We start from the raw sequence: 25,317 nt of genomic DNA on the forward strand, positions 1-25,317 counted from the left end.
CTCCATCAGATGCTCCTGTCCCCCGCCGGCAGCCACTTACAAGAGTGATTCTTCGCTTTCCTGGCGCAATAGCAGTATAGAGGGCGCTATTGCCGCCAGGAATGTGAAGAATCACTGGTGTTCCCAGGCCTGTCGGCGCCTGTTGCCGAAAACAGAAGTAGCTGCTGGCGGGGCCAGGAGGATCCGAGTGAGACTGCGTGGGCACCGGACAGCTGCAGGGGGCTGGTGGAAGCCCCAGGTGAGTAAAACTCATTTGTTTTTCTTCTTTCTAGCCTTAAGTGACCCTTTAAGCCGCTGAAGAGGACACCGTGTTAAAAGGGTGGTTTTATCGCCAAGCGCGGTTGAGAAGTTTAACCTGCGCCAGTCTCTTAGTGATCATAGTAGCAAAGACAAGGCCAATGAGAACGCCGCTGATCAAGATGTAATCGTAGTCATCCTTCAATACGTCAAACTGCTTGGAGGGGTAGACGCGGGTCTGATAGATGTCCAGTCCATAGGCAACAACCTGTAGGCGGAGCAAAGACAATGTCAGATCATGTGAACAGACAATGGACTGGGGTGAGAGATAATAAAGAGGACCTGAACTCAGAAATTCATCTCAGCTCTAAAAGATAAGCAACAGCATAATAACCTTTACAGAAAAAACATTTCTGATACAAATCCTGCAATAAATCTGCAGTGTGTCTACTTTCTGCTTTCATGGAAGCAGACATATTGTTAACGTCCTCTGCTTTCAAATGAGCTTATCTGCCGTAGAAGTCAGCTGACACAGCTGAGAGATCAAATTACACTGGTGATTAGTCACAGATAAAGGGGAATTAGACAGGCTAAACTCTCTAAATATATACAGGGTGCATTTCTCTAGGTTTTCCTTCTGTCCTGTGCAATAATTCAGGTCCACCTTAAAGTGGTATGATACTCAGCATTTCTTCTTTGCGCTAAAAAAACGATTTTACATCCTTAAACCTACTACCACTAAAAATATTGTAGCAGAACAGCATCCAGTTAAACACAGCACTTTGTTCTTCGGTGGAAAGCTTCTGGTCGCATCAGAAGAGGTGATAACATTATCTTTTGTTTACTAAATGTATCTGACTAAGGAATGTAAACATTAAAGAGACTCTGTAACATAATGTTCAGCCTTATTTCTTCTATCCTGTAAGTTCCTATACCTGTTCTAATGTGGTCTGGCTTACTGCAGCCTTTTCTAGTTGCACTCTCTGTAATAGATCTAATCTTTTCTTTGTCAAGCCTTGTGGAGGCAGAGAGGTATGCACTGCCTCTGCTGTGATAGGGAGAAGTTATGCATGCCCCCTACACGCCCCCTGCAGGCTCTGTGTGTGTGCTTTGTTTATTAGTCACAGACAGCTCTCTGCTCTCAATTTTAGCTTGTCTGAGGGGGAAGGGAGCTTCCCATGCTGAGAAACTGAGAATTCCTGACTGGAGTTCTCTATGTAATAAAAACTTGTTTTTTTTTGTTTCGTTTGTAAACACTGCCTAAAACTGGCGATTAACAGCCAGGATCGCGGCGGGGAGCGGCGGAAATGGCAAAGAGGGACCCAGGAGATCACAGTGACTCGCTTGGTATGTTTTTTATTGTACAACTCGAACAGTACAGATTCTCTTCAATAAAGTGCTGAAACTGAGCTCTCTCTGCTTCTAGTATGTGTGTAGTTGAGAAGTGATCTCTAGATAGATTTTAATATATAAATACAGCAGCTATGCAATAAAATGCAGCTTTCAGATCAGATTAACTGTACTTTAAGACCTTATAATTTGTAAACAGATAATATTACTTGTGCACAAAAGCAAATATGGTAACTATTGGTAATAAGAAGTAAGAAAACACATTTTCATTGAATGTTATGTCAGACTCTTATCACATAAAGGAGACTTGCAAGGAGTAGCACATGATCCGGTGTTCGATTTAACAGCTGGATGTTTGATGCATGCACGGGGTACCCCTCCCCGGCTGCGTGAAGCTGGCTCCCCTACAATCATCGCAAATCAAAAATTCCCTCATATTTGGTTAGAGTTACGTTAGTGCCACAAATTCTTCACAAATGTGCACAAATGGAGCACCAACCAAACAATGGAATTTTTATTCACGCTGATTATGGGGGGGGGGGGAAGGGGGGGGGGGTGGAGGGGGGCAGCTTCACAGAGCCCCCCTCTGCCCCTCTTAGGAGATCCCCAGCTCATGTAGATGACTCACCAGGCATGTGGACTCCAGGCCGGACGGGGCTGTGTAGAGTCCTTTCATCCGGGAGACGGTCTGGTTGTAATTTATAAAGCGTTCAGCGTGAATCTGGATGTCGGGTGTGTACGGGATCAGATTCTCTTCTCTGTGGGACCAAAACCATAGAGTACATTTAGGCTCTAATGGCAAACTCATAGCTCCTAACATACAGCTCTTAAAGTGACACTGAAGCGAAAAAAACCCTTATGATATAATGAATCGTATGTGTAGTACGACTAAGGAATAGAACATTAGTTGCAAAGAGGCTCATTTTTATTTTCAGTTTTTTTTTTAATAACATTGCATCATTCCATCATATTTGCGGTTTACAAACTACACTTTGTATTTTAAACTATGAAAAAGCAGAGCTAATGACCCCTTAAACGCCTCTGCAGTAAAATCTTATCTGAAGTGGTCTTTCACTGTTTTTTTTATTTTTTATGTAGAATTGCTTCAGAAAGTAGCATTGCTCTATGACAGTGGTTCTCAACCTTTTCAGCACATGTATCCCTTGGTGGGTCATCCCTAAGCAAATGTACCACTAACTGAAGGAAAATAGTGGGTGTGGCCATGACATGGGTGGAGCCAAATACTAGCGAAATACAAGTAGTCCCTGGTTAACAAATGAGAAAGGGACTGTGTCCATACTACACTCAGAAAGCAAGCTCCAGTTAAATTCAGCAGTGCCAGTTCAAAAGATCTCGCTGCGCACGCTATGCTCCATTGAATTTACCTTTCAAAGCACCAGGCGCTCATGAAGGAGATGAGCAGTAGCTTTGTGATTGGCTGACAAAGCTGCTTGTCACAGCTGCGCCTACTATGTGTTCTCTCTGCCTAAGCCCGCCCACACCACAATCGCAGCCAACAGCAGCGCGCTATAAGCATACTGGCTGTTCTGGATTAGGCAATGGTCCTGTTTGCATAAAAGTGACAAGACCATTGCCCAATCCAGAAAACACATTATAGCGCATTGTGGTGCCGGTGGGCTTAGGCAGAGAGAACACATAGGCGCAGCTGTGACAGGCAGCTTTGTCGGCCAATCACAGTGCTACTGCTCATCTCCTTCATGAGCGCCTGGTGCTTTGAAAGGAAAATTCAATGTAGCATAGCGTGCAAAGTGGGATTTTTAAACTGGAGTTGCTGCAGCGACGTCTGCCATTTTGTCTGCAGACCCTGGGATACCCCCTGACAAGTGCTAATACCCCCAGCGATCAGCGGACCCCAGGTTGAGAACCAGTACTTTATGACTAAATATTAAATAGTCAGAGCTCAGAGAAGCTCTTTTGCATAGATAACAAGTGATGTTTCTGAACTCTTCCTGTACTGGAAACAATATGAGACTCCTATCTTTACTCCTAATGTTCTATTTCTTAGCTGTACTACACATGCAATTCATTATATCATAAGTTTATTTTCACTTCAGATTCCCTTTAACACACAATCATACGTAGGTCTGACCTTGTGTATTCAGTTGGGATCTCAGGCCGGCGGGGGTCCAGTAAGGCCTTAGGCAGTGAGAAGATCGCTCCAGATGGGAGTCCAACTGCAGACAGAGGATAAAGAGGCACTGTAGTGGCATATAATAAAATGCACTAAAACGTTCAGGATGTGTAGTTGTATATTGGTATGCAGCCCTGCCCTCCCAGTGATATCGCAGCCTAGGCTATGATATCGGAATTCCCCTCCCAAAGCATTCTTGGAGACCGGGTTTTATTTTTTGGCTATGGAACTTTCATTAGCCAAACATTCTACAGTAATGCACCCATAAGAAACTTTCCTTTCACCTCTTAAACACTACAAAAATCTACATCATCGGATTAAAGAGCTCCACAAGTGGTGTAACGGCCAGTCTATTGGCCAGAGCAGGAGAGGTCAACCAAGCACTTCGTGGATACCGGGTAAGTAAGTAATATAACTGCCTTGTTCTATGGAACCACACTCTAAAGGAAAGAGAGCTGCTGGTGTAAAACGGGGCTGTCACATTGATCAGCTTCACCCAATAAACACGTCGGGCTCACACTCTCCACGAATGATGCAAGTGGCCCGTTTATTGGTCTCAAAGGGCAACATAAACCCATATTTGGATAGTGGGTAAGTACTGATATTAATGTACAATAGGAGTCACATGCCTTTGCTCCTACATGATACTCTCCTCCCTTCACCCCTCGAACACAAGACATATAACTAGCTAAGGAAACACAAGTACAGTTAGTACCATTGGGTAAAGCAGGTATTATCCTCATAGCAGTAATGCTATGATGCGTCCCTCGTGCAAGCGTAATTTGGGGATCCAGCAATCGCCAGACCCCAAATTACATCTCTCTCAGAGTTGCTACAACTCGGAGGGGGAACAGTATTTAACGCTGCCTGTGAGTTTAGCGGCAGCAGATTGATAACTCAAATCTTTACATGTTTCGCTCCTAAGGGCTTCGTCAGGATTGCATAGACAAGGTTACAGTGGTAACAAATAAAAAAAGCCCTCACCAAATCAAATGACAATACTATCTGGCATAATAATTGTTTAAGTCAGAGGCTGTAAGGCACAGCAAAGTCTCTTTGTAGCGGAAGTTTGCTTTGGCTGCAGAATCTACTCACTGAGGACGTGGCGGCTGGTGATGCCACGTTCGGTTATGGTGGCTTCCATGGCACGGATGGCGGAGGGAAAGATGTAGGACTGCTGCAGGACATGTGGAAGGTGAGGTCTGTCCAGGGAGCTGAAGATGGTGCTGTTGTATTGCTCAGTTCCTTCATAAAGTTCCAAGACTGTGAGCTCATTGCGGCGAGCCTTGCTGTTCCAGTACTGGTACTGCAGGGAGATGGGGCATTAGATGCAACGGGAGGTGGAAAATACCAGGAGAGGAGACACAGAGCACACTTACCACCACCCAGTTCTCCGAGTGCACAATGTTGACTGGACCTTTTGCCTTCCTCTGTACTGACGAGTGAATGATACGACCGGTGACTCCATCAATCAGGTAGATTCCGATAAAGCAGCGGTCAGGGTGAGTGTCTGTACTCTCCGTCACCAGTGTCAGCAAGTTGGGGTTCAGGTACTGTTGGGGAAAATCATCAGAAATGTATAGCAAAATGTATGGTAAAAAGCAATTTAAAGAATTAATTAGTACTGTAAACAATCGCGTATAAGCCGTCCTGTATATAGGCTGTCCCCCAACTTTTGTCCCTGAAAAAAAACAAAAAAAAAACCTAATAATACGTGACCCGCGGATAAGCCGACCCCCCATGTATGTTCTACATAGTGTGGTGGTTATGATGCAGAGTGAAGCATGCTTGTAGCTATAGTTAACTCTCCTCGTTCTTGGCAGCCATCTTCCAGTCTCCTGTGCAGCTCTGTCCTTGCTAGAGAACCAGGCTTCAGTGTCTTCTCGTCTCTGGGCAGCCATCTTCCAGTCTCCCTTGCAGCTTTCTACTCGCCGCTGACCTTTAGTGGCTGAGTACTGAACTGCAAGGGAAAAAGGAAGTGGTTCCCAGGAGAAGAAAGTGAAACCTGACCATCTGGCACGGAGAGCTGCACGGGAGATGGAAAGATGGCTGCCAGGAAGGAGGAGAGGTAACTATAATGCATGCACTGTGGAGAGGGTCTCACACATGACTCGCATATAAGCCGCGCCCCCCCACCTCCACCCCGCACCAAACACACTCTTTTAGGACACTTTTTTTGTCAGATTATATGCGAGTATATAGATATTTAACTTCCTGCTTAATCAGTATGCCCTGGTTTATGTGACCGGTATTCAATCTAAGTTCACTTAAAAAAAAACAAAAAAAAAAACTAAACCCACTAGAGGGCAGCAATGACAAAATTCAGACACACCATTAGAGGGCACCAGACTAGTAGACATCACAAGCAGAAAGAAGGGTTTACCTTGTAGAGAACGCTGCGGTCCCCCATGACTCTCCCCTGCGAGTGGACATGCTCATTAGAACGCTTCCCTTTCACCACAGTCACCCTCTGAAGTTCTGGAGGAAGTACAAGTTCCCAGACCTCCTCTGTGGACAGGTCCTGAGACACAAAAAGCACAAATGAGGACAAAAAAAAAATAAATACAAAAAATGGGGCAATACAATTATAGAAAAGACCGTAAATCTCTCTGCAAACAATACAATGTTCGTACATACTGTGGAGGGGAAAAAAAAGACACACATTAGAGGTGATCTACGATATCCAATGCCAATACACAGATCTGATCTGGCAAGCTACAGCCTAACTGCAAGTTACCAAACACTGCACCCCCACACCCCCCTATACTCACCTCTATGGCTCCTCATCTTTACAGGTCATGTGATCCAAACATCCAACTGGACAGTCCATGAAGACAAAGATCATTTGATCAGCACTTACCCAACTCCCCCACACCACATCCTAAGAACCCAGCATTACTCCCTCATCACCATGACCCCCTGCCCCACGTTTGATAAAACTGTATTTTGTTTTTATTTACATGAGAAGTTACTCAAAAAGACTGCGTTTTAAATTTTGAGGCATAACAGTTAAATGCCTAGAAAGTTATTATTTCAACATGAATTGCAATTAAAGGGGAATTGAAGTAAGAGGTATACGGGGGCTGCCATATTTATTTCCTTTTAATCAATACCAGTTGCCTGGCTGGTCTATTTCTCTGCAGTAGTATCTGAATAACACCAGAAACAAGCATGCAGCTAGTCTTGTCAGATCTGACTTTAAAGTCTGAAACACCTGATCTGCTGCATGCTTGTTCAGGGGCTATGGCTAATAGTATTAGAGGCAGAGGATCAGCAGGGCTGCCAGGCAACTGGTATTGCTTAAAAGGAAATAAACATGGCAGCCTCCATATACCTCTCTCTTCACTTCCCCTTTAACCACTTGCCGACCGCACGCTTATACCGTGCGTCGGCAAAGTGGCAGCTGCAGGACCAGCGACGCAGTATTGCGTCGCCAGCTGCAGGCTGATTAATCAGGAAGCAGCCGCTCGTGCGAGCGGCTGCTTTCTGTCAATTCACGGCGGGGGGCTCCGTGAATAGCCTGCGGGCCGCCGATGGCGGCTCGCAGGCTAAATGTAAACACAAGCGGAAATAATCCGCTTTGTTTACATTGTACGGCGCTGCTGCGCAGCAGCGCCGTAAGGCAGATCGGCGATCCCCGGCCAATCAGCGGCCGGGGATCGCCGCCATGTGACAGGAGACAGCCTGTCACTGGCTGCACAGGACGGATAGCGTCCTGTGCAGCCCGGATCTCCAGGGGGGGCCAGGTAGAGGAGAGAGGGGGAGGATTTCGCCGCGGAGGGGGGCTTTGAGGTGCCCCCCCCCGCAACACCCGGCAGGCAGGAGTGATCAGACCCCCCCAGCACATCATCCCCCTAGTGGGGAAAAAGGGGGGCGATCTGGTCGCTCTGCCTGCACGCTGATCTGTGCTGGGGGCTGCAGAGCCCACCCAGCACAGAGCAGCTAAAACAGCGCTGGTCCTTAAGGGGGGGTAAAGGGTGGGTCCTCAAGTGGTTAAAGAGGAACTGTAGTAAAAATAAATAAAATTGCTTTTTTATTAATATTTATTTATAGAGGGAGATACTGCTTGCTTGGCAGTTGGATAAAGCTCTTATTTCCCACAATGCAACGAGGTTCACAAACATCAAACTGTCAGGACCAGGGTCATGACATCACACAGTCGGAGAGGATTCACCACAATATCAGCCATAAAAACTCCCTGATGATCTATTCTAGAAAAGGAAAAGATTTCTTACGGGAAAGAGGGTATCAGCTACTCATTGGGATGAAGTTTAATCCTGGGCTAGAGTTCCTCTTTAATAGGATTGCACAACATTTTTTTCCGAGCAGGATTTGGTATATTGGATGAGGAAAAGTCGGTATCTCGAGCTTATACGATGCTCTTGACACAGATTTGTGAATAAATCTGTAAGGCTGATTTTGTGGAGAAACTCCTCCCACATTGTGATGTCATGGCCATGATCCTCACAGTTATCACATTGTTAGTGGGTGTGGTTATAGATAATGGCAGTTGATACTGTGTTTTTTTTATCATGTCTACCAGTAGTAAAGATGATGGCCCGCAGGCTGATTGCGGATCAAACAATATAAACAAATTACACTCTGAATAGCAATCATTTTTTAATCTCTCTACTATTTTTTAACTTCTCACTTTACAATGCATTGATTTATTTTTTCCCCTTTTTACTAAAGTTCCTCTTTGAGGGCTCTGCCTCTGACACAGGAGACCTGGGTTCAAACCTCGGCTCTTCCTGTTCCGTAAGCCAGCACCTATTCAGTAAGGAGTCCTTGGGCTAGACTCCCTAACACATCTACCGCCTATAGAGCGTGCCCTAGTGGCTTCAGCTCAAGCACTTTGAGTCCGCCAAGGAGAAAAGCACAATATAAATGTTGTCTTGTCTATACTCTAAGCCCATGGATTGCCTTAACAGAAGAAAAAGATAACAGAAGGCACCCAGGACTGAAGTTCTAGCTTGGAAGCAGGGCTGTGGAGTCGGAGTCGGAGCAATTTTGGGTGCCTGGAGTCGGAGTCGGGAAAAATGCACCGACTCCGACTCCTAATGAATTTAAACTGTAATTAAAATAGAAAATATGATAAAATGTTCTATTTCTCAGATAATAGTCACCATAAACAATTTATACATACAGTATATATACAGTAATAGCTCTGCTTAGTCCACAAAAATGAAATAAACCAATCAAAATTAGTTACTTGTGCTGCTTCAATAAAGCAGTCCCCGTATTTCTAAAGTCAATTATACATATCTGATTGTGACTGTATATATGATGTGTACACAGGAATCTCTTATATATACTAAATAACATCTATGCTGTAAGTATAAAGCCTGATGTGTAGCCGTGTCACTAATAGAGATTGTCAATGAGATGGAAAGAATTCTGCGTTGATTCTGATTTATGCAAATGTACTCTTTGCTCATGAAATCAAATAATTTGATATGTTAAAATTTGGTTTGGTGACTACAAATTAAATGGTACCCGAGAAGGATGAAAAGAAAAGTTTTATACATACCTGGGGTTTCTTCCAGCCCCCTTCAGGCTAATCGGTCCCTCGCTGTCCTCCACCACCTGGATCTTCTGCTATGAGTACTGGTAATTCAGCCAGTCAGTGCAGTCTGGCCACATGCCGCTTCCACAGCCAGGAACATTCTGCACTGTTGCGCAGGTGTAGTACGCTCCTGGCGGCGGAGTCTGTGCATGCGCACTACGCCAGACTGGCTCAAGTACCTGGACTCATAGCAGAAGATCCAGGTGACGGAGGAGGACAGCGAGGGACTGATTAGCCTGAAGGGGGCTGGAGGAAGCCCCATGTATGTATAAAACTTTATTTTCATGTCTCAGGTTTACTTTTTTACACAGTAGTACTATACTCTACATATGCACTCTCCACAGAGCTGCAGGGAATCCACTGAGAATTTTGTGCACATTGAACACAGAGGTGTTGTCTATCACCCATAAACCTTGTTCAGATTGTGCATGAAGAATGTGTATTAGAGGAAGAATCTCCTCATTCCCCTGCAGAGTACCTGCACATCATTCTTACATGTACCCACAGTTACATTGCCGAGGGCCTGATAGATGTTCTTTGTACCGGTCCGTACCTTTTACAAGTACTCTTACCAAGGACTAGTTTTAGTCTATGACTAAAGGGAATAATTATGGCAGTCTCCATATCCTCACTTCAGTTGTCTTTTAAAATTCCTAAGCTTTGGCAGTTAAGAGACGAATTTTATGTTACATACTTTCAATCAACAAGATTGTAATATGCAAATTAGAGGAGTCAGAGGAATCCTAAACTGAGGAGTCGGAGGATTTTTGTACTGACTCCACAGCCCTGCTTGGAAGGCAGGGGATGGGATGGTGCAAGCTGATGTTTGGAGAAAGTATAGTCACATACAAGCCAAAGGTCATGGTGGTGCTGTTTTGACCTGGTTAGACTGTCAGGGTGTACCCAGAGGTAACTGTAGAAATGCAATGCCGCACGTAGCGAGCAGTTACCTTGCGCAGGTGCAGTCCAGTCAGTTTCCCTCGCTCGGCATCCACCAGGAAGAAGAAGACGGTGGAGGAGAGCTCCTGCAACTGCTGCAGAACATACTTAGTGGCCGGGAAAGGGATGACCTGGAGAGATGGGAAAATACACATGAATAGGTGGTGGTAACCAGTTCTCAAACCCACAAATGTTCCATTACCATGGCAGCCTCTTGGACTTTATTTATAAACCTTTCCAATCTTTTAAATAGATCACCCACGTCCCCCAGCACTTACTTTTACATCCGCAATGCGTATACACCAGCGTAGTGAGTAATTACACGGCGCAACATAGTGGCAGTGGGAATCAAAGCATCTTACTCCAACATCTGAGGGACATGACGCCATGTTGGAAAACAGTCAATGGCGGAAGAATCCCAAATGCATCCGTGTAATCTTTATATTATATGGCACAGCGGTGTGTCAGTGGCGATTTATACCATTCCTTTCAATAAAAATTTGACTGAATGTGTTGTAAAAAAAAAAAAAAAAAAAAAAAAAAAAAAAAACCTAAAAGCTTGAATCAGGTATGGCCACATGTAAGGATCCACGACGCAAAGCCAAAAAAGCCTCTAGAAGTCTATCAGGTCACTCTGCGCATGCGCAGCGTTTGTGACCGCGAGAGTCTTTGTGAACTGTGCAAGTGCAGAGCTCTCCTGGCCACGGAAGTGCGATCACGAGAGGCACGTGGCAAGAACAGGTAGAATATAACAGTCTCAGGTGAGTAATACTTTTCTGTTTTAGCCCTGCCTCATGTATCCTGTAAGTCTGTCACTTTGATCGGAAGGGGCTGACACTTTGTCGGATTAGAACCGGAAGTGGTGTTGCCGGGGGCAGCCATATTGCTCTTCATCAAATAACACCAGGAGCTGGGGAAAACACTCCACTGTCTGATGGAACAGTTTAATTTTATTTTGTTTGCAGTTTCATTTTTCTGTTGTCAAACATTCTGCAGTCGTGGGCTAAGACAGGGGCGGGGGGAGGGTTTACTACTCGAATCACTTATCGCTAAAGCAGCACATAAAATGCCATACACCCAGAAGACACTAACAGCACAAAAGACTGATCTACGGCTTCGCTGCAATGCTCAGGGTTGGCTTCTCCGCATTGCCTGGGGGAGAATTCCCTGCATTGCTAGGGGGTGGCTTCACTGCACTGCTCAGAGTGAATTCCCTGCATTGCTTCACTGCAATGCTCATGGGAAGCCTTTGACCTTCTCTGCTGTCGGTCTGATGCTCTGATGGCTCCCCTGCGTTTTTCTCACCTTGTGCTGGTCGTCCAGTAACAGCAGGACTTTGGCGTAGTCATGGTCCATAATGGGGAGGAGCAGAGACTGGAGAATGGGGCGCTGCAGAGGAGGAGGAGCCATCTGGCTCAATTTCCCAAATATCGGGTTGAAGACATAGAGGGAGGTCATGGCCGTCTCCTGTACAGGAAATAAGAGTAACAGTTCTGCCTGTCAGGTTGGACTACGTAACCCATCAACCAATTAACATTTCACAAGATGACAACCACCCATCTTTCCAAATATGCCCCGATCTCCCCCTCTTAATGTCATACTATTGATAGCTCCTATATAAGATACATACAATGTATAGGGGGAGCTTAAAGGACAATTGAGGCAAGGTAGATATGGAGGCTGCCATTTTCATTTCCTTTTAAAGGGGAACTGAAGTAAGAGGTATACGGAGGCTGCCATATGTATTTCCTTTTAATCAATACCAGTTGCCTGGCAGCCCTACTGGTCTATTTCTCTGCAGTGGTATCTGTATAACACCAGAAACAAGCATGCAGCTAGTATTGTCAGATCTGACTTTAAAGTCTGAAACACCTGATCTGCTGCATGCTTGTTCAGGGGCTATGGCTAATAGTATTAGAGTCAGAGGATCAGCAGGGCTGCCAGGCAACTGGTATTGCTTAAAAGGAAATAAACATGGCAGCCTCAATATACTTCTCTCTTCAGTTCCCCTTTAAGCAATTCAAGTTCCCTAACATCCTGCTGATACTTTGTCTCTAATACGTTTAAGCCACAGCCCCTGAACAAGCATGCAGAAGATCAGGTCTTTCTGACATTATTGTCAGATCTGACTAGATTAGCTGCATTCTCGTTTCTGGTGTTATTCCGACACTACTGCAGCCAAATAGACCAGCAGGGCTGCCAGGCAACTGGTACTGTTTAAAAGGAAATAAATATGGCAGCCTCCATACTCTTCTAACTTCAGCTGCCCTTTAAAGCACTCTTGAAGCCAGGGCGATATGGAGGCCTCCATATTTATTTACTTTTGAACAATACCAGTAGCCTTCCGAGGCATCCTGAAAGCGTGGCATTAGAACAGGGGGCCAGCGGTGGAACGAGGGGAAGCAGAGAGGACTGGGATGCCTCTATAGCAGTGATGGCTAACCTTGGCACTCCAGCTGTGACAAAACTACAAATCCCATCTAGCCTTTGCCTTCCTGAGTTATGCTCAGTGCTGTCAGAGTATTGCAATGCCTCATGGGACTTGTAGTTCCACCACAGCTGGAGTGCCAAGGTTAGCCATCACTGCTCCATGGGATCCAGATCCTTCCTTATACATAGGTGAGTATCTAACTTTTTTAATCTTGGTTCAGGATTGCATTAAAAGGCATATGACCAGTAAATTCTGTATAAACCAAAATGTCTCGCCATTTGTATTTACTTTTATTTAAAAAGTTAAACAGCCTTTGGTTAATAATAATAATAATCCGAACATTTGTATAGCGCTTTTCTCCTGTCGGACTCAAAGCGCTCAAGAGCTGCAGCCACTGGGACGCGCTCAAGAGGCCACCCTGCAGTGTTAGGGAGTCTTGCCTTGAACTCCTTACTGAATAGGTACTTGACCTAGCCAGGATTCGAACCCTGGTCTCCCATGTCAAAGGCAGAGCCCTTGACCAGTACACTATCCAGCCACTGTTTAAGTGATTGTCACTTCCAGGCGGCTGCTGCTGTGCTTCTGCACGTGTGCCCCCGGTAGCCCAGATATCAATGAATGGGAACATAGTTCCCTTTCATTGAACTAAGTCCCCGGCAGAAAAACCGACGGCTTCTTATCAGAGGCCGCGGTCTTTCTGACAAAAAAAAAAAAAAAAAAAAAAGTTTCCCCTCCTCCTTATGCTTCCTGGAACGGATAAAGGAAAAAAAATCTCACTGTGGCCATCTTGTGGCCAAATAGTAAAACTACATCCACATACATTTTTTAATAAAATAAACCCACATTCTAACATATAAAATTAACTGTTTGCTCCGACACCAAAAATTACACAAATAAAAATTTTACTGGAAAAAGACAAAAAAAAAACCAAACAAATAGTTACCTAAGGGTCTGAACTTTTTTAATATGCATGTGAAGAAGGTATATTCGGAACATTTTTTTAAATTATAAGCTTGTAAATAGTGATGACGCAAAACTGAAAAAAAAAGCACCTTTATTTCCAAATAAAATATTGGCGCCATAAATTGTGATAGTGACATAATTTAAATGGTGTAATAACCGGGACGAATGGGCAAATAAAATACATACGTTTTAATTATGGTAGTATTATTTTAACCACTTGCCGACCGCACGCTTATACCGTGCGTCGGCAAAGTGGCAGCTGCAGGACCAGCGACGCAGTACTGCGTCGCCAGCTGCAGGCTGAGCGGCTGCTTCCTGTCAAATCACGGCGGGGGGCTCCGTGAATAGCCTGCGGGCCGCCGATGGCGGCTCGCAGGCTAAATGTAAACACAAGCGGAAATAATCCGCTTTGTTTACATTGTACGGCGCTGCTGCGCAGCAGCGGCGTAAGGCAGATCGGCGATCCCCGGCCAATCAGCGGTCCGGGGATCGCCGCCATGTGACAGGGGACGTTCTGTCACTGGCTGCACAGGACGGATAGCATCCTGTGCAGCCCCGATCACCGGGGAAGGGAGGTAGGAGAGAGAGGGGGGTGAATGTCGCCGCGGAGGGGGGCTTTGAGGTGCCCCCCCCCCCCCCGCAACTAGCCTGCACGCAGGAGCGATCAGACCCCCCCTGCACATCATCCCCATAGGGGGGGAAAAAAGGGGGGCGATCTGATCGCTCTGCGTGCACCCTGATCTGTGCTGGGGGCTGCAGAGCCCACCCAGCACAGATCACAACAAACAGTGCTGGTCCTTAAGGGGGGGGGGGGGGGGGGTAAAGGGTGGGTCCTCAAGTGGTTAAAGCTATAAGGGCAGAAAACTGAGCAATACATTTTTTCCGGTTTTTTTCTTAATATTCCTGTTAAAATGCATTTAGAAAAAAATAATTCTTGGCAAAATGTGCCACCCAAAGAAAGCCTAATTGGTGGCGGAAAAAACAAGATATAGATCAATTCATTGTGATAATTACTGATAAAGTTATTGGCGAATGAATGGGAGCTGAAAATTGCTCTGATGCATAAGGTGAAAAATACCCGGGTGCTAAAATGGTTAAAAAAATAAATAAATAAAACAATGACATGCGGGTCTCATTCACACACACACAACACGCTGCACAGACAGGAGGACCAACCTTGTCCTTCACCAGCAGGGTGCATTGTGGAGGGTAAGGGAAATGGGCTGTGGTCCTCTGCACCAGCAGATTAAAGGAGGCACCCGGATGGACCCCTGGCAGGTAGAACTTCCACAAAATGCTGCCCGAGCTGCTTTCAATGCCAAAAAGCTGCAAACAAGGTGAGAAAGAGAAAATTAGGTAAACACATGTCATCCAATTGTGCTACTGAACTGTAAAAAACTAAATCAGAAAGGTTAAGAATGAAAAAACAAACAAACAAAAAAAAAACACTTTTCCACTTCAAAGAATAAAAGACTGAGAGACTCTATATATATAAAAAAAAAAAAAAAACCTCCCCAGGCAATCCAGCACTGGTTCCCCCAAATCCTCCCTCGACAAGCCCGACAAGGCTCGATATATTTACCTCCCTCCTTGCTCCAGCGGGTGGCGCTGTTGCGGCTCAGCACGGAAATAGATGGAAGTAGCCGATTCCAGTCGGGTCCGCTCTACTGCCCGATAATAAGCTTCAGAAGATCGAGCTCTCTGCGACTTTGAAAGTCATGGAGCTCAATGGCTGTTTTGCATAGATAACAACTGGAGTTTTTTTAACTCTTCCTGTACTGGAAACAATATTAGACTTACTGTATGTCTCTGTCCCTAATGATGTATTTCTTAGCTGTACTACACATGCTAATCATATTTTTGTTCCGCTTCAGTGTCTCTTTAGGAACTTTAACCCAGGTTTGAACTTCATCCCAATCAGTAGCTGACACCCCTTTCACTAGAGAAATCTGAACTTCTCTCCTCCCATAGATCATTAGGGGCATCTGTGTGGCTGATATTGAGGTGAAACCCCCCCCCACAGTGTGATGTCATGACCATGGTCCTGACAGTTTGCTGTTGGGAAATAATGGTTTTTTCCAACTGCCAAGCAAGCAGCATTTCCCTCTGTGCATAGAACTCTCAGTAAACAAACATTCCATACAGATCACCTGGCAGGACTAAAGATGTTGCCTTCTGTGATGACGGGAAAGTTAAGACTTTACAATGGGCAAATCTACTATTTTTTAACGTCTAACTTTGCAAGGTCTTGATTTATTTTTTCCTCTACTACACTTTTTCGGCTCGCGAGCTACTTTGAAAATTATCGAGCCACGGAGATCTACCAACATATTTCCTCCTCCCCCCCTCCCCCCCCCCAATCGCAGCATAATTGGGCAGCTGTACAATTCCCCCCTCCCCCAATCCTGATTTCTAAAGTTAGCAAGCATCAAGTGTACATAGGATTGAAACTGTACTTATATGTCCAATAATTCAAATCAAATCAATACAGCCAAAGGATCAATGTACATGCTAACTGGCATGCTGTATTAGCATTCCTTTGAACTTGTTTACAATACGTTATCCGAGATCCTTATCAAATAGGATCCATTATTATCTCTTCAGACATCAAAGCAGTCCTACAAACAGCACATTTGTGCAAACATCTCAGTGTGCTGCTGGCTGGTAACTAATTACAGTGAGATCAGCCAGTAGCTGCAGACCTGTATCAACGAGGGTGAGACTTCGGTGTGTGGATTTTCTCACCCTCCAATGCAGGCAGCTCTCCCCTCTCGGCTTCTTCTAAAAACCTGCCTAGTCTCCCTTCATCCCCTTCTGGAGTCCCGTGCACACGCTGTCTCCAGCATCTTCCCCGCTGATTCCTCTCGCTGTGCATCCTGGAGGGGAGGGGTCAGACTCTCACTGGCTGTTCCTCTCCCTTCTCCTCCTCTGGCTGTCACGTGCTGCTCTGCATAGCGTAGCAGAGCAGCACAATTAGATAGTAGCCCAGCGCACTATTTTAAAATACCCAGCCGCGATCTACCCAGCAGTCCTTCGCGATCTACCGGTAGATCGCGATCGACGCATTGGGCACCCCTGCTCTACTACTATCTTCCAGTAAAGTTCCTTTTGAAGCCTGGCACATGCATTTTTGACTGGCAGATTTTACCACCTGCATGTAGTATGAGGGCCAACTGGTAATCTCCGATAACACCTGGTAGTGGTAAAATCGACCAATCAAAACTGAAAGTGTATACAATACTTTAACTTCACCTACTGATTTCAGTGTTCTTCCCAGGCTCTTTTAGCCAGGCGCTCCACCCCGCTAATTTTGGTGAGCACCCGGCTGTCATCGGCTCACCTATGCCTTAAAGAGACTCTGTAACAAAATTTTCAGCCTTATTTGTTCTGACGGATTTGTCGGGCTCAGGCTGGAATATGCTGCTCTGCTTGTGATAGGATAGAAGCTATACACACCCTCTCCACACCCCCTGCAGGCTCTGTGTGAGTCACAGACTGAGCTCCTCTTAGCCTATCACACTCTGGTTAGCAGCCATGTCTTGTTTGTAAACACTGCCTAAAACTTGCGATTACAAGCCAGGATTGCAGCAGGGAGTGGAAGAAACAGCACAGAGGGGCCCAGGAGAACATAATGAATAGAATGGTATGCTTTTTATTGTACGAATTTTAGAGTAAAGATTCTCTTTAAGCAGAACTGTGCAGAGAAGCGCTGGTTCAGCATTCTCTAATCTCACCCCACCCGGCTACTTTTTCATGCCACCCAGCTGGAAAAAAATTCTGGGGAGAACACTGGATTTGATTTGTCCGAATGACAGACTGAATGTATTCTGCATGTAAACGTATCCGGATTTCCCTGCGACTCACCTTGCCTGAGGCTGTCACCATCACCATCATCTTCTGCAGGTTGAAGTCATCCCTGGCTAGCGTGTCGATGTTGATCTCGCTGCGGATCTGGCTGCGCGGCTTGCGGGCGTCGCAGAACATCTTCCAGAGGTGGGCGCTCCACGACTGCAGCAGGATCAGCTGGGAAGACAGCCGCTTCAGCACCATTCCCAGGAGTCCATCTATACGGAAAACAGAGGTGCAAATTCACAATGAGCGCCCTGCGGGGTTACTGAGAATAAAGCTCTAACGCTGAGACCGTATTTTGCCACACCGCCGCATAAGTCTAGTGCTGGGCGGAGCACATAGTAGTAAAATATTACCGATATTTTACTATGCGGTGCCCAGCACCCACTCTCATTTGAACTCACCATTGTAGATGCCTAACCCTAACTCCCCCCACCAAATGCAAAACCCTAAACGTCCCTCCTGTAGGTGCCTAACCCCCCCCCCCCACCACCACCTAACCCCCTCTGTAGGCGCCTAGCCCTCCTCTGCCTAATGCCTAACACTGTAGGTGTCTAACCCACCCAAGAATGCATAGCAGCTTTCCAGCGAAACATTTCGTTTGAAGCTGCTAAAAGGTTAAGAGCAGAGATGAAATTCTGACTTCAGTTCCCCTTTAATTTTTGCTCTGCTTCCCAGTCATGGAAAATTAGTCTCTCTGTTTACTCTTCTATGTTCATAAGGCAAGCAAACTCCTCCAGACCACTGTACAAACACAAAATGTATGTATTACCTGTACACAAGATTTATATCAATATTACCTTGTATAGCTGAATCCAGGCAGCAGAGGAGAGAAAATAACAGCATTGAGGTGAAAAAAAATGTAGACAGGGCAAACAATATGGATGCGAGTTCTACAAAGCGCCCCCCCCCCTTGTCCTCCAGTCACTTACCTGCCTTCTTGCCAAACTCCCCCTCCAGCTCAGCCTGAGCCCCGGTGAGAGGAAGATCCACCATTTCCATGGTGACCACGTCTGCCAGAGCCTCTTCTCTCAGCCACAAGATCTTCCCTGCAAGGAGGATGGCACAGTCAGTTGAGAGAGAATGCCCCTATTCAATAAACCAACTCTCCTGATATTGCTCACAAGAAGGTAGTGGAGAGAAGGAGAGGAGACATTTCAGCAAAAAAGCAAATGGGTGGGGGGGAAGGGGAGGGGCTTAGAGGTGATTGAAGAGAGAAAGGGATGGGGGAGGTGAAGTGACAGGAGAAGGGGTGTGGGTGTGTTGAGAAATGGGGGTGGAGGGCAAGAAAGGTTAACCACTTCAGCACCACAGGGTTTTTTGCTTAAAACCAGAGCAATTTTCACATTTCAGCACTCCTCCCATTCATTCACCAATAACTTTATTGCTACTCATCAGATGTAAATGATCTATATCTTGTTTTTTTTGCCACAAATTATGCTTTGTGAGGGTGATATTTGCTTTTAGTAATTATGTTATTATCTGTGCATTTTAAAGGGAAAAATGAGAAAAAAAAGAAAAAATACACTATTTCTCCATTTCCATCCACTATAGTTTTCAAATAAACAATGTTACCATAGGTAAAACACACACATTCTATTTGCTAATTTGTCCTGGTTATCTCAACATTTAAATAATGTTCCTAGTGACAATGTATGGCGATAATATATTAGTTTCTGGTTTGTGTTTTTTGTTTTCTCATTGTACTCTATCAGTAATTAAAAGCCCTTTTTTTCATGATTAACAGTAATACACTCTCATGGCATACATATTTTAAAAGCTAAGTCCCTAGGGTAACTATGTATTCTCTTTTCAATGCTGTCACTTTTGTTTTTTTTTTTACAAGTATTTATTTAGGGGTATAGAGTACATGAAAATAACAGTTTTATTGCTTTTCATTCAGTTTTCCGGTAAAAAAAAATCACATGACTTATCCCTCAGTTGTCAAACACCACAAAATCTATTCTCTCACTTGTCACGGTTAAAATGATACCCTATATACATAATCAGATAGCTTATTGGGCATACAGCACACTGTTTACCACAAGTACGCCTATCTACTCCCGAGCCCCAGGTAAAGTTCTGTGGGGAGTAGATAAGCGTAGCAAGGGTTTCAAAGTGGTTAAAAAAAACAAAAAACAAAAAACAAAAAAAATAACTTAAAAAGGAAAATTGGGCAATGAGAGAGAGAGAGAGTTGGGTAGAGCGTTATGTGTGCAAGTGTGTGGATAGAGATGTAGAGAAGGGAAGGTGATGGGGAAGAGGGCAGTAGTAGAAGGGGTGTATCTGAGGAATAGAGAGCAGGATGTAGAGAAGAAGAGGAGGTGATGGGGATTGAATGAGTGACAGTGGACACAGAGTAGAAGGGTGTGTGTCAATAGAGGGATTGGGAGTGGCAGTGGGTGGGACTGTAAACTGGTTGAAAGCATGTGTGCATGCACATGTGTGTGGGGAAGATGTATAAAAGGGGATGTGGTGATGAGATGGAGCAAACACACAGCAGGAAAAGGAGGAGGGCACAGAGCATGGAGGCACAGTAGGGAGAGAAGGGCAAAGAGCAGAGAGACAGCAGGAAGAGGAGGGCACAGAGCAGAGATGCAGCAGGAAGAGGAGGGCACAGAGCAGAGATGCAGCAGGAAGAGGAGGGCACAGAGCAGAGATGCAGCAGGAAGAGGAGGGCACAGAGCAGAGATGCAGCAGGAAGAGGAGGGCACAGAGCAGAGATGCAGCAGGAAGAGGAGGGCACAGAGCAGAGACACACAGCAGCAAAAGGAGGGCACAGAGCAGAGAGGCACAGTAGGAAGAGAAGGGCACAGAGTAGAGCGACAGCAGGAAGAGGAGGGCACAGAGCAGAGAGACAGCAGGAAGAGGAGGGCACAGAGCAGAGATGCAGCAGGAAGAGGAGGGCACAGAGCAGAGATGCAGCAGGAAGAGGAGGGCACAGAGCAGAGACACACAGCAGCAAAAGGAGGGCACAGAGCAGAGAGGCACAGTAGGAAGAGAAGGGCACAGAGTAGAGCGACAGCAGGAAGAGGAGGGCACAGAGCAGAGAGACACAGCAGGAAGAGGAGGGCACAGAGCAGAGAGACACAGCAGGAAGAGGAGGGCACAGAGCAGAGATGCAGCAGGAAGAGGAGGGCACAGAGCAGAGATGCAGCAGGAAGAGGAGGGCACAGAGCAGAGATGCAGCAGGAAGAGGAGGGCACAGAGCAGAGATGCAGCAGGAAGAGGAGGGCACAGAGCAGAGATGCAGCAGGAAGAGGAGGGCACAGAGCAGAGATGCAGCAGGAAGAGGAGGGCACAGAGCAGAGATGCAGCAGGAAGAGGAGGGCACAGAGCAGAGATGCAGCAGGAAGAGGAGCGCACAGAGCAGAGATGCAGCAGGAAGAGGAGGGCACAGAGCAGAGATGCAGCAGGAAGAGGAGGGCACAAAGTAGAGACACAGCAGGAAGAGGGCACAAAGTAGAGACACAGCAGGAAAAGGAGGGCACAGAGTAGAGACACAGCAGGAAGAGGAGGGCACAGAGCAGAGAGACACAGCAGGAAGAGGAGGGCACAGAGCAGAGAGACACAGCAGGAAGAGGAGGGCACAAAGCAGAGACACACAGCAGGAAGAGGAAAGGCACGGCGCAGAGCAGAGACACACAGCAGGAAGAGGAAGGCACAGAGCAGAGACACAAAGCAGGAAGAGGAGGGCACAAAGCAGAGACACAGCAGGAAGAGGAGGGCGCAGAGCTAGAAGTTCACAGGACCTGGTTGGTGCAGGAACATGAGCTGGTTGTCCTCAGTCTGGACCAAAGCTCGATAACCCACAGAGTCGTCTTTCTTCAGGAAGAGCTGCAGATACAACTAGAGACACAGGACAGGGTGAGGCATGAGGCCGGAGACACAAGACACAGGCCTGGTACGGTTACACTGAAGCCTTCACTTACAGAGTTGGGTCTTGCACAGATCTGCTCCAGGGTAAAGGTCATGGTTGTGTCCAGCAGTCTTCGCCCACTGTCTGCCATGTACAGGCTGACGGTATACGTCTGCCCCGGACAGGACACGGCATCCTGCAACAAGGTAAAAATAGAGCAAGCTAAGAGTCATGCTCATGACCGGACCCTATATGATATTAAGACATTTAACAGCACATTTGAGTGGAAAATAGCATCAGTCGTTACCTGGGGACAGCTCAGCCCAGCAGGGATCTCCGATTCCGGTGTAATTGTCTGCAATTGAGATACAAAGTATAAATGTAAACAAGACAATTATGTCTTCAGTTTCAAAACAAACGCAACATGAGAATCTTCCCGCGGGATTGACTGGGATAATGGGCGAGCCACTCACACTGCTACGCCATCTTCTAGAGGACTGACAGGATAACTGCCAAATGGCTCAAGTCAACAGGCCCCGCCTCCCCTATCGGGACAGTAGGAATGTGGGCGATTGGCAGCACAGACCTTCTGGAAGACTTCAAAGGAGGCCAGACTGCTACAGCTGCGCAGAACGCTATTGTGGACAGGAACGCAAGCAAGGATACGCATGGCCAAAGCCGCGCAGGCGCAGTAGCCTGCAAAACCGAAACTAAGCCGCGGTGGGGGAACGGAGGATCGCTGAGTGATGGCGCGGGAGCAGGGCAGCTGCAGGGGGCTGGTAGAAGCCTCAGGTAAGTGAAACTTTTTTTTTTCATTTGGCCTAAGTATCACTAAGTATCACTTTAAGGCTCCCTGCACACTGCAAATCCGGTTTGCGATTCTGATTTACAATTCTGATTTTCCCTGAATGCAATCAACAGAAAAACGAGTCAAAAACGCAGCATGCAGTAACTATTAAAAGTCGGAATCGGATGTAAAAACCGATTAAAAATCGGAATCGCATGCAGTGTGCAGGGAGCCTAAGGCACACACCATACAATCTTGGTTGTTCAATCTTACCACTTTCATGTAGTATAAGAGCTTATCCAATTAATCATTCAAGGTATTTTCAATCTGTTGGCCCTTATACTACATAGATTTGGTAAATCTGTACAACCAAGATTGTATGGTGTGTGTTGAGCTTAAGTCTTGTGTGTGTTGCTAAAAAGGCAAATTCTACAGTAGCTGTCAGGATAACGAGTAAATATAAACTGTGTATAGCATAAATAAAGTGCTGGGCAAAACCCGTTTCAAGGGCCAAATGTGCTCAACCAATGCAGTACAGCTTGCATCCTCTCCTCTCTGGATTCAGCTTGTGGTCATGTCAATCAGGTGCAACCAGGGGACACCAACCATGGGAAACAACGTTAAATGCCAGACTACATTTACTAGCATCTATGCATTACAGTACACACCATCTACACGAGGAGGCGGGACTCATGTCACATGATGGAAATAAATCTGCCAGCCTCCATATCCCTCTCACATCCTGTACCCTTTAAAGCCTACATGGATAGGTGCACACCAAGTTTCAAGTGGTATTACTAATAATTGATACCAATTGACAGGATTGCTCTGGGTTTTGGGAGCAAAAGGATGATGGGGGAACAGTTTGGGTTTTTAGTTGGGCTTCCCAGACTCCAGTGACCGATTTCCTCCCCCCCTCCCCCCCCCCCCCCACATGATCAGAGGGCAGGAAAGGTGAAGAAAATATAAGAGAAAAGCACTGACCGCATCTGTCTTGCACTGCATCACAGCTGCCACAGATTTATCCCCTGTGGAGGCAAACGTGGCCAGAGACACCTGGGAACAGAACAACGTGGCATTACTATTATTCTCAGATATCAGGAGATAAACATACAGAAACTAAGATACACGAGAACAACGTCATGGAGGTAAAAAAATAATTTTGCAATCCCTGTAATTCAGGCCTGGCTCACACTGGAGTAAAAAACAGTCTGTTTAGCAGACCATAACGGACCGCAAGTTTGGGTCTGCATCAATTTTTACAGATTGACGTGTATTGACACATCAGACATCGTAGCTGAAGGACACCTCTCCAATTTCGACAAGCACAGCAGAGGCTGTCCTCTGCTAAGCCTGTCTGTGGACAGTACAATACATCTGTTATGTAAGTAGAACAAGCAGTTATCTCCGTTTTTTTTCCCCCTGGAATAGTCTAGTTGTCCCTGCTGCTTTATAATGAGCACCTCTTGTGTTGAAATATGAACTCACATGAGAGAAGTCCCGCAGGGGTGTCAGGGAGCCCTCCCGGTACTGCATCAGCAGGAAGCGGTGTGGAGAAATCTGCAGGTAGAACTGTGGCAGCGCCAGGCTGGGTGTACTGCGGGGGGCGGTGATTACACCCAGTTCTGTGATGTCATCGGCCACTTCCACTCCCAGAGTCTGACGGATGAGAATAAACAACACTGATCCAGCATCTAAAAACGAAACAACTGAAACTTGAAAGAAAAAAACCCTATAATATAAATATGTCCCTGGGATGGAATGCGGTAATTAGACTTCGGACGCAAATTTCCATCCCTGTCCCCTAAAAAAATAAAAAAGGAAAATGTATCTGACCTGTAGGCGGTGCTGTGTAGTCTCCTCTCCCACCATCAGAGGGAGTATGTGGAGGGAAGCAGCTGCAGTGTCCGCACAGACCAGGACGCCGTCTGCCACTATCCCGCATTTCCCATGCAGAGTGTGAAGCCAGGGAGTGAGGACCTCCACCTGCAAAACACACATGGTTATCAGACACGGCATGATACGGTCAGTCCTTTCATCACCAGCCTGATTCCCCCGCAGCCAACCTGCTGAGTGATGGAGCCATCCTCCACGCTGAACGTCAAGATCCGAATACGATCATCGGGGATGATCCCAACCACGTAGACCACACCCTTGTAGGCGGAATGAAGGAGCTGGTACTGGACCGTTCCACTGGTGGAAAAGCAAGAGAACATTACAGCTTGCATACTCCTAATAATATCACCTCTTGGTAGTTGTTGCTAAGAATGCTGCTGATAAGCTATAATTTGAGGTTATAGCCACAGAGATGGAGCTGTAAGAGTGGACCCAAATAAAAAATAAATAAATAAATAAAAAATTACATGCAATTCATATTACTATCTACACACCATACATACGGTGGTCGCCGCTCAGAGACTGTTAGATGGCGAAACCGCCATCTGTAAACATAGTACAGCGCTGCAATCTACAGCTGTCCCCCTGGGACACTAGAGAGCGATTGGCTCTCATAGGCTGAAGCCTATGACAGCCGATCGCCGTGATTGGCCGGATGGGGGGAGGAAGGGGTTAAAAAAAAAAAAGGCAGATTTAATAAAACATTTTTACATAAATATTTGAAAAAAAAAACAAAACATGGGGGTGTGGTGCTCAGTTGATCAGACCCCACCAGAGAGCTCTGTCGGTGGGAAGAAAGGGGGGGGGGGTAAAACACTTGTGTGCTGTGTTGTGTGGCCCCGCAGCTTGGCCTTAAAGCTACAGTGGCCTGTTTTAGAAAAAAAGGCCTGGTCTGGGGGGGGGGGGGGGAAGGTGTTTGAGGAGGGGATGGGAGATAAAGCCTGTGGTACTGATGTGGTTAATAAGTGAGGTGAGGCCAATGAGGTTTATGAATGTTGGCCCTTTAAGGAGTACTTACCTGTCAGGGAGAGGTTCAGACCACTTCTGGTGCCCATTGGACAGGTAGTGGAGAGAAAGGACCGAATTCTTCAGCACTGCAACAAACCTGGCAACATCCTGTGTGCCAGCGAATCCCGCGGCCTGAAAACTAGAGGTGGTAATGACAAGCAATTATCAAAAAAGGATCCATCACACCAAGACAGATAACGCCATCATCTCGTACACAGATTGGTGCGGAGCACTGACATCTGACAAAGGCAGTATGTGGCAGCCAATCAAATCAGACCTT

General features: G+C 46.1%; 1 protein-coding gene across 1 annotated transcript in view; it reads right to left on the reverse strand.

Moving 5' to 3' along the window:
- Window position 1: 1 nt before the first annotated feature.
- The window catches only part of EMC1 (ER membrane protein complex subunit 1), a 27,993-nt gene continuing 2,677 nt past the window's right edge, over window positions 2-25,317 (reverse strand). Inside the window, exons 2-20 of the mRNA XM_068242281.1 lie at window positions 25,048-25,176; window positions 24,200-24,326; window positions 23,970-24,119; window positions 23,622-23,792; window positions 23,118-23,189; window positions 21,654-21,701; window positions 21,420-21,542; window positions 21,240-21,336; window positions 18,420-18,536; window positions 17,503-17,702; window positions 14,815-14,964; window positions 11,550-11,711; window positions 10,256-10,375; window positions 6,123-6,260; window positions 5,119-5,292; window positions 4,835-5,045; window positions 3,698-3,782; window positions 2,216-2,345; window positions 2-505 (exon numbers count right to left, since the gene is read on the reverse strand). Of these exons, the coding sequence (XP_068098382.1) occupies window positions 326-505; window positions 2,216-2,345; window positions 3,698-3,782; window positions 4,835-5,045; window positions 5,119-5,292; window positions 6,123-6,260; window positions 10,256-10,375; window positions 11,550-11,711; window positions 14,815-14,964; window positions 17,503-17,702; window positions 18,420-18,536; window positions 21,240-21,336; window positions 21,420-21,542; window positions 21,654-21,701; window positions 23,118-23,189; window positions 23,622-23,792; window positions 23,970-24,119; window positions 24,200-24,326; window positions 25,048-25,176 (2,584 nt within the window). The 3' untranslated portion in view covers window positions 2-325. The remainder of the gene's footprint in view (window positions 506-2,215; window positions 2,346-3,697; window positions 3,783-4,834; window positions 5,046-5,118; window positions 5,293-6,122; window positions 6,261-10,255; window positions 10,376-11,549; window positions 11,712-14,814; window positions 14,965-17,502; window positions 17,703-18,419; window positions 18,537-21,239; window positions 21,337-21,419; window positions 21,543-21,653; window positions 21,702-23,117; window positions 23,190-23,621; window positions 23,793-23,969; window positions 24,120-24,199; window positions 24,327-25,047; window positions 25,177-25,317) is intronic.

Source organism: Hyperolius riggenbachi, chromosome 6 (assembly GCF_040937935.1).
Source record: "Hyperolius riggenbachi isolate aHypRig1 chromosome 6, aHypRig1.pri, whole genome shotgun sequence".
Lineage (NCBI taxonomy): Eukaryota > Metazoa > Chordata > Amphibia > Anura > Hyperoliidae > Hyperolius > Hyperolius riggenbachi.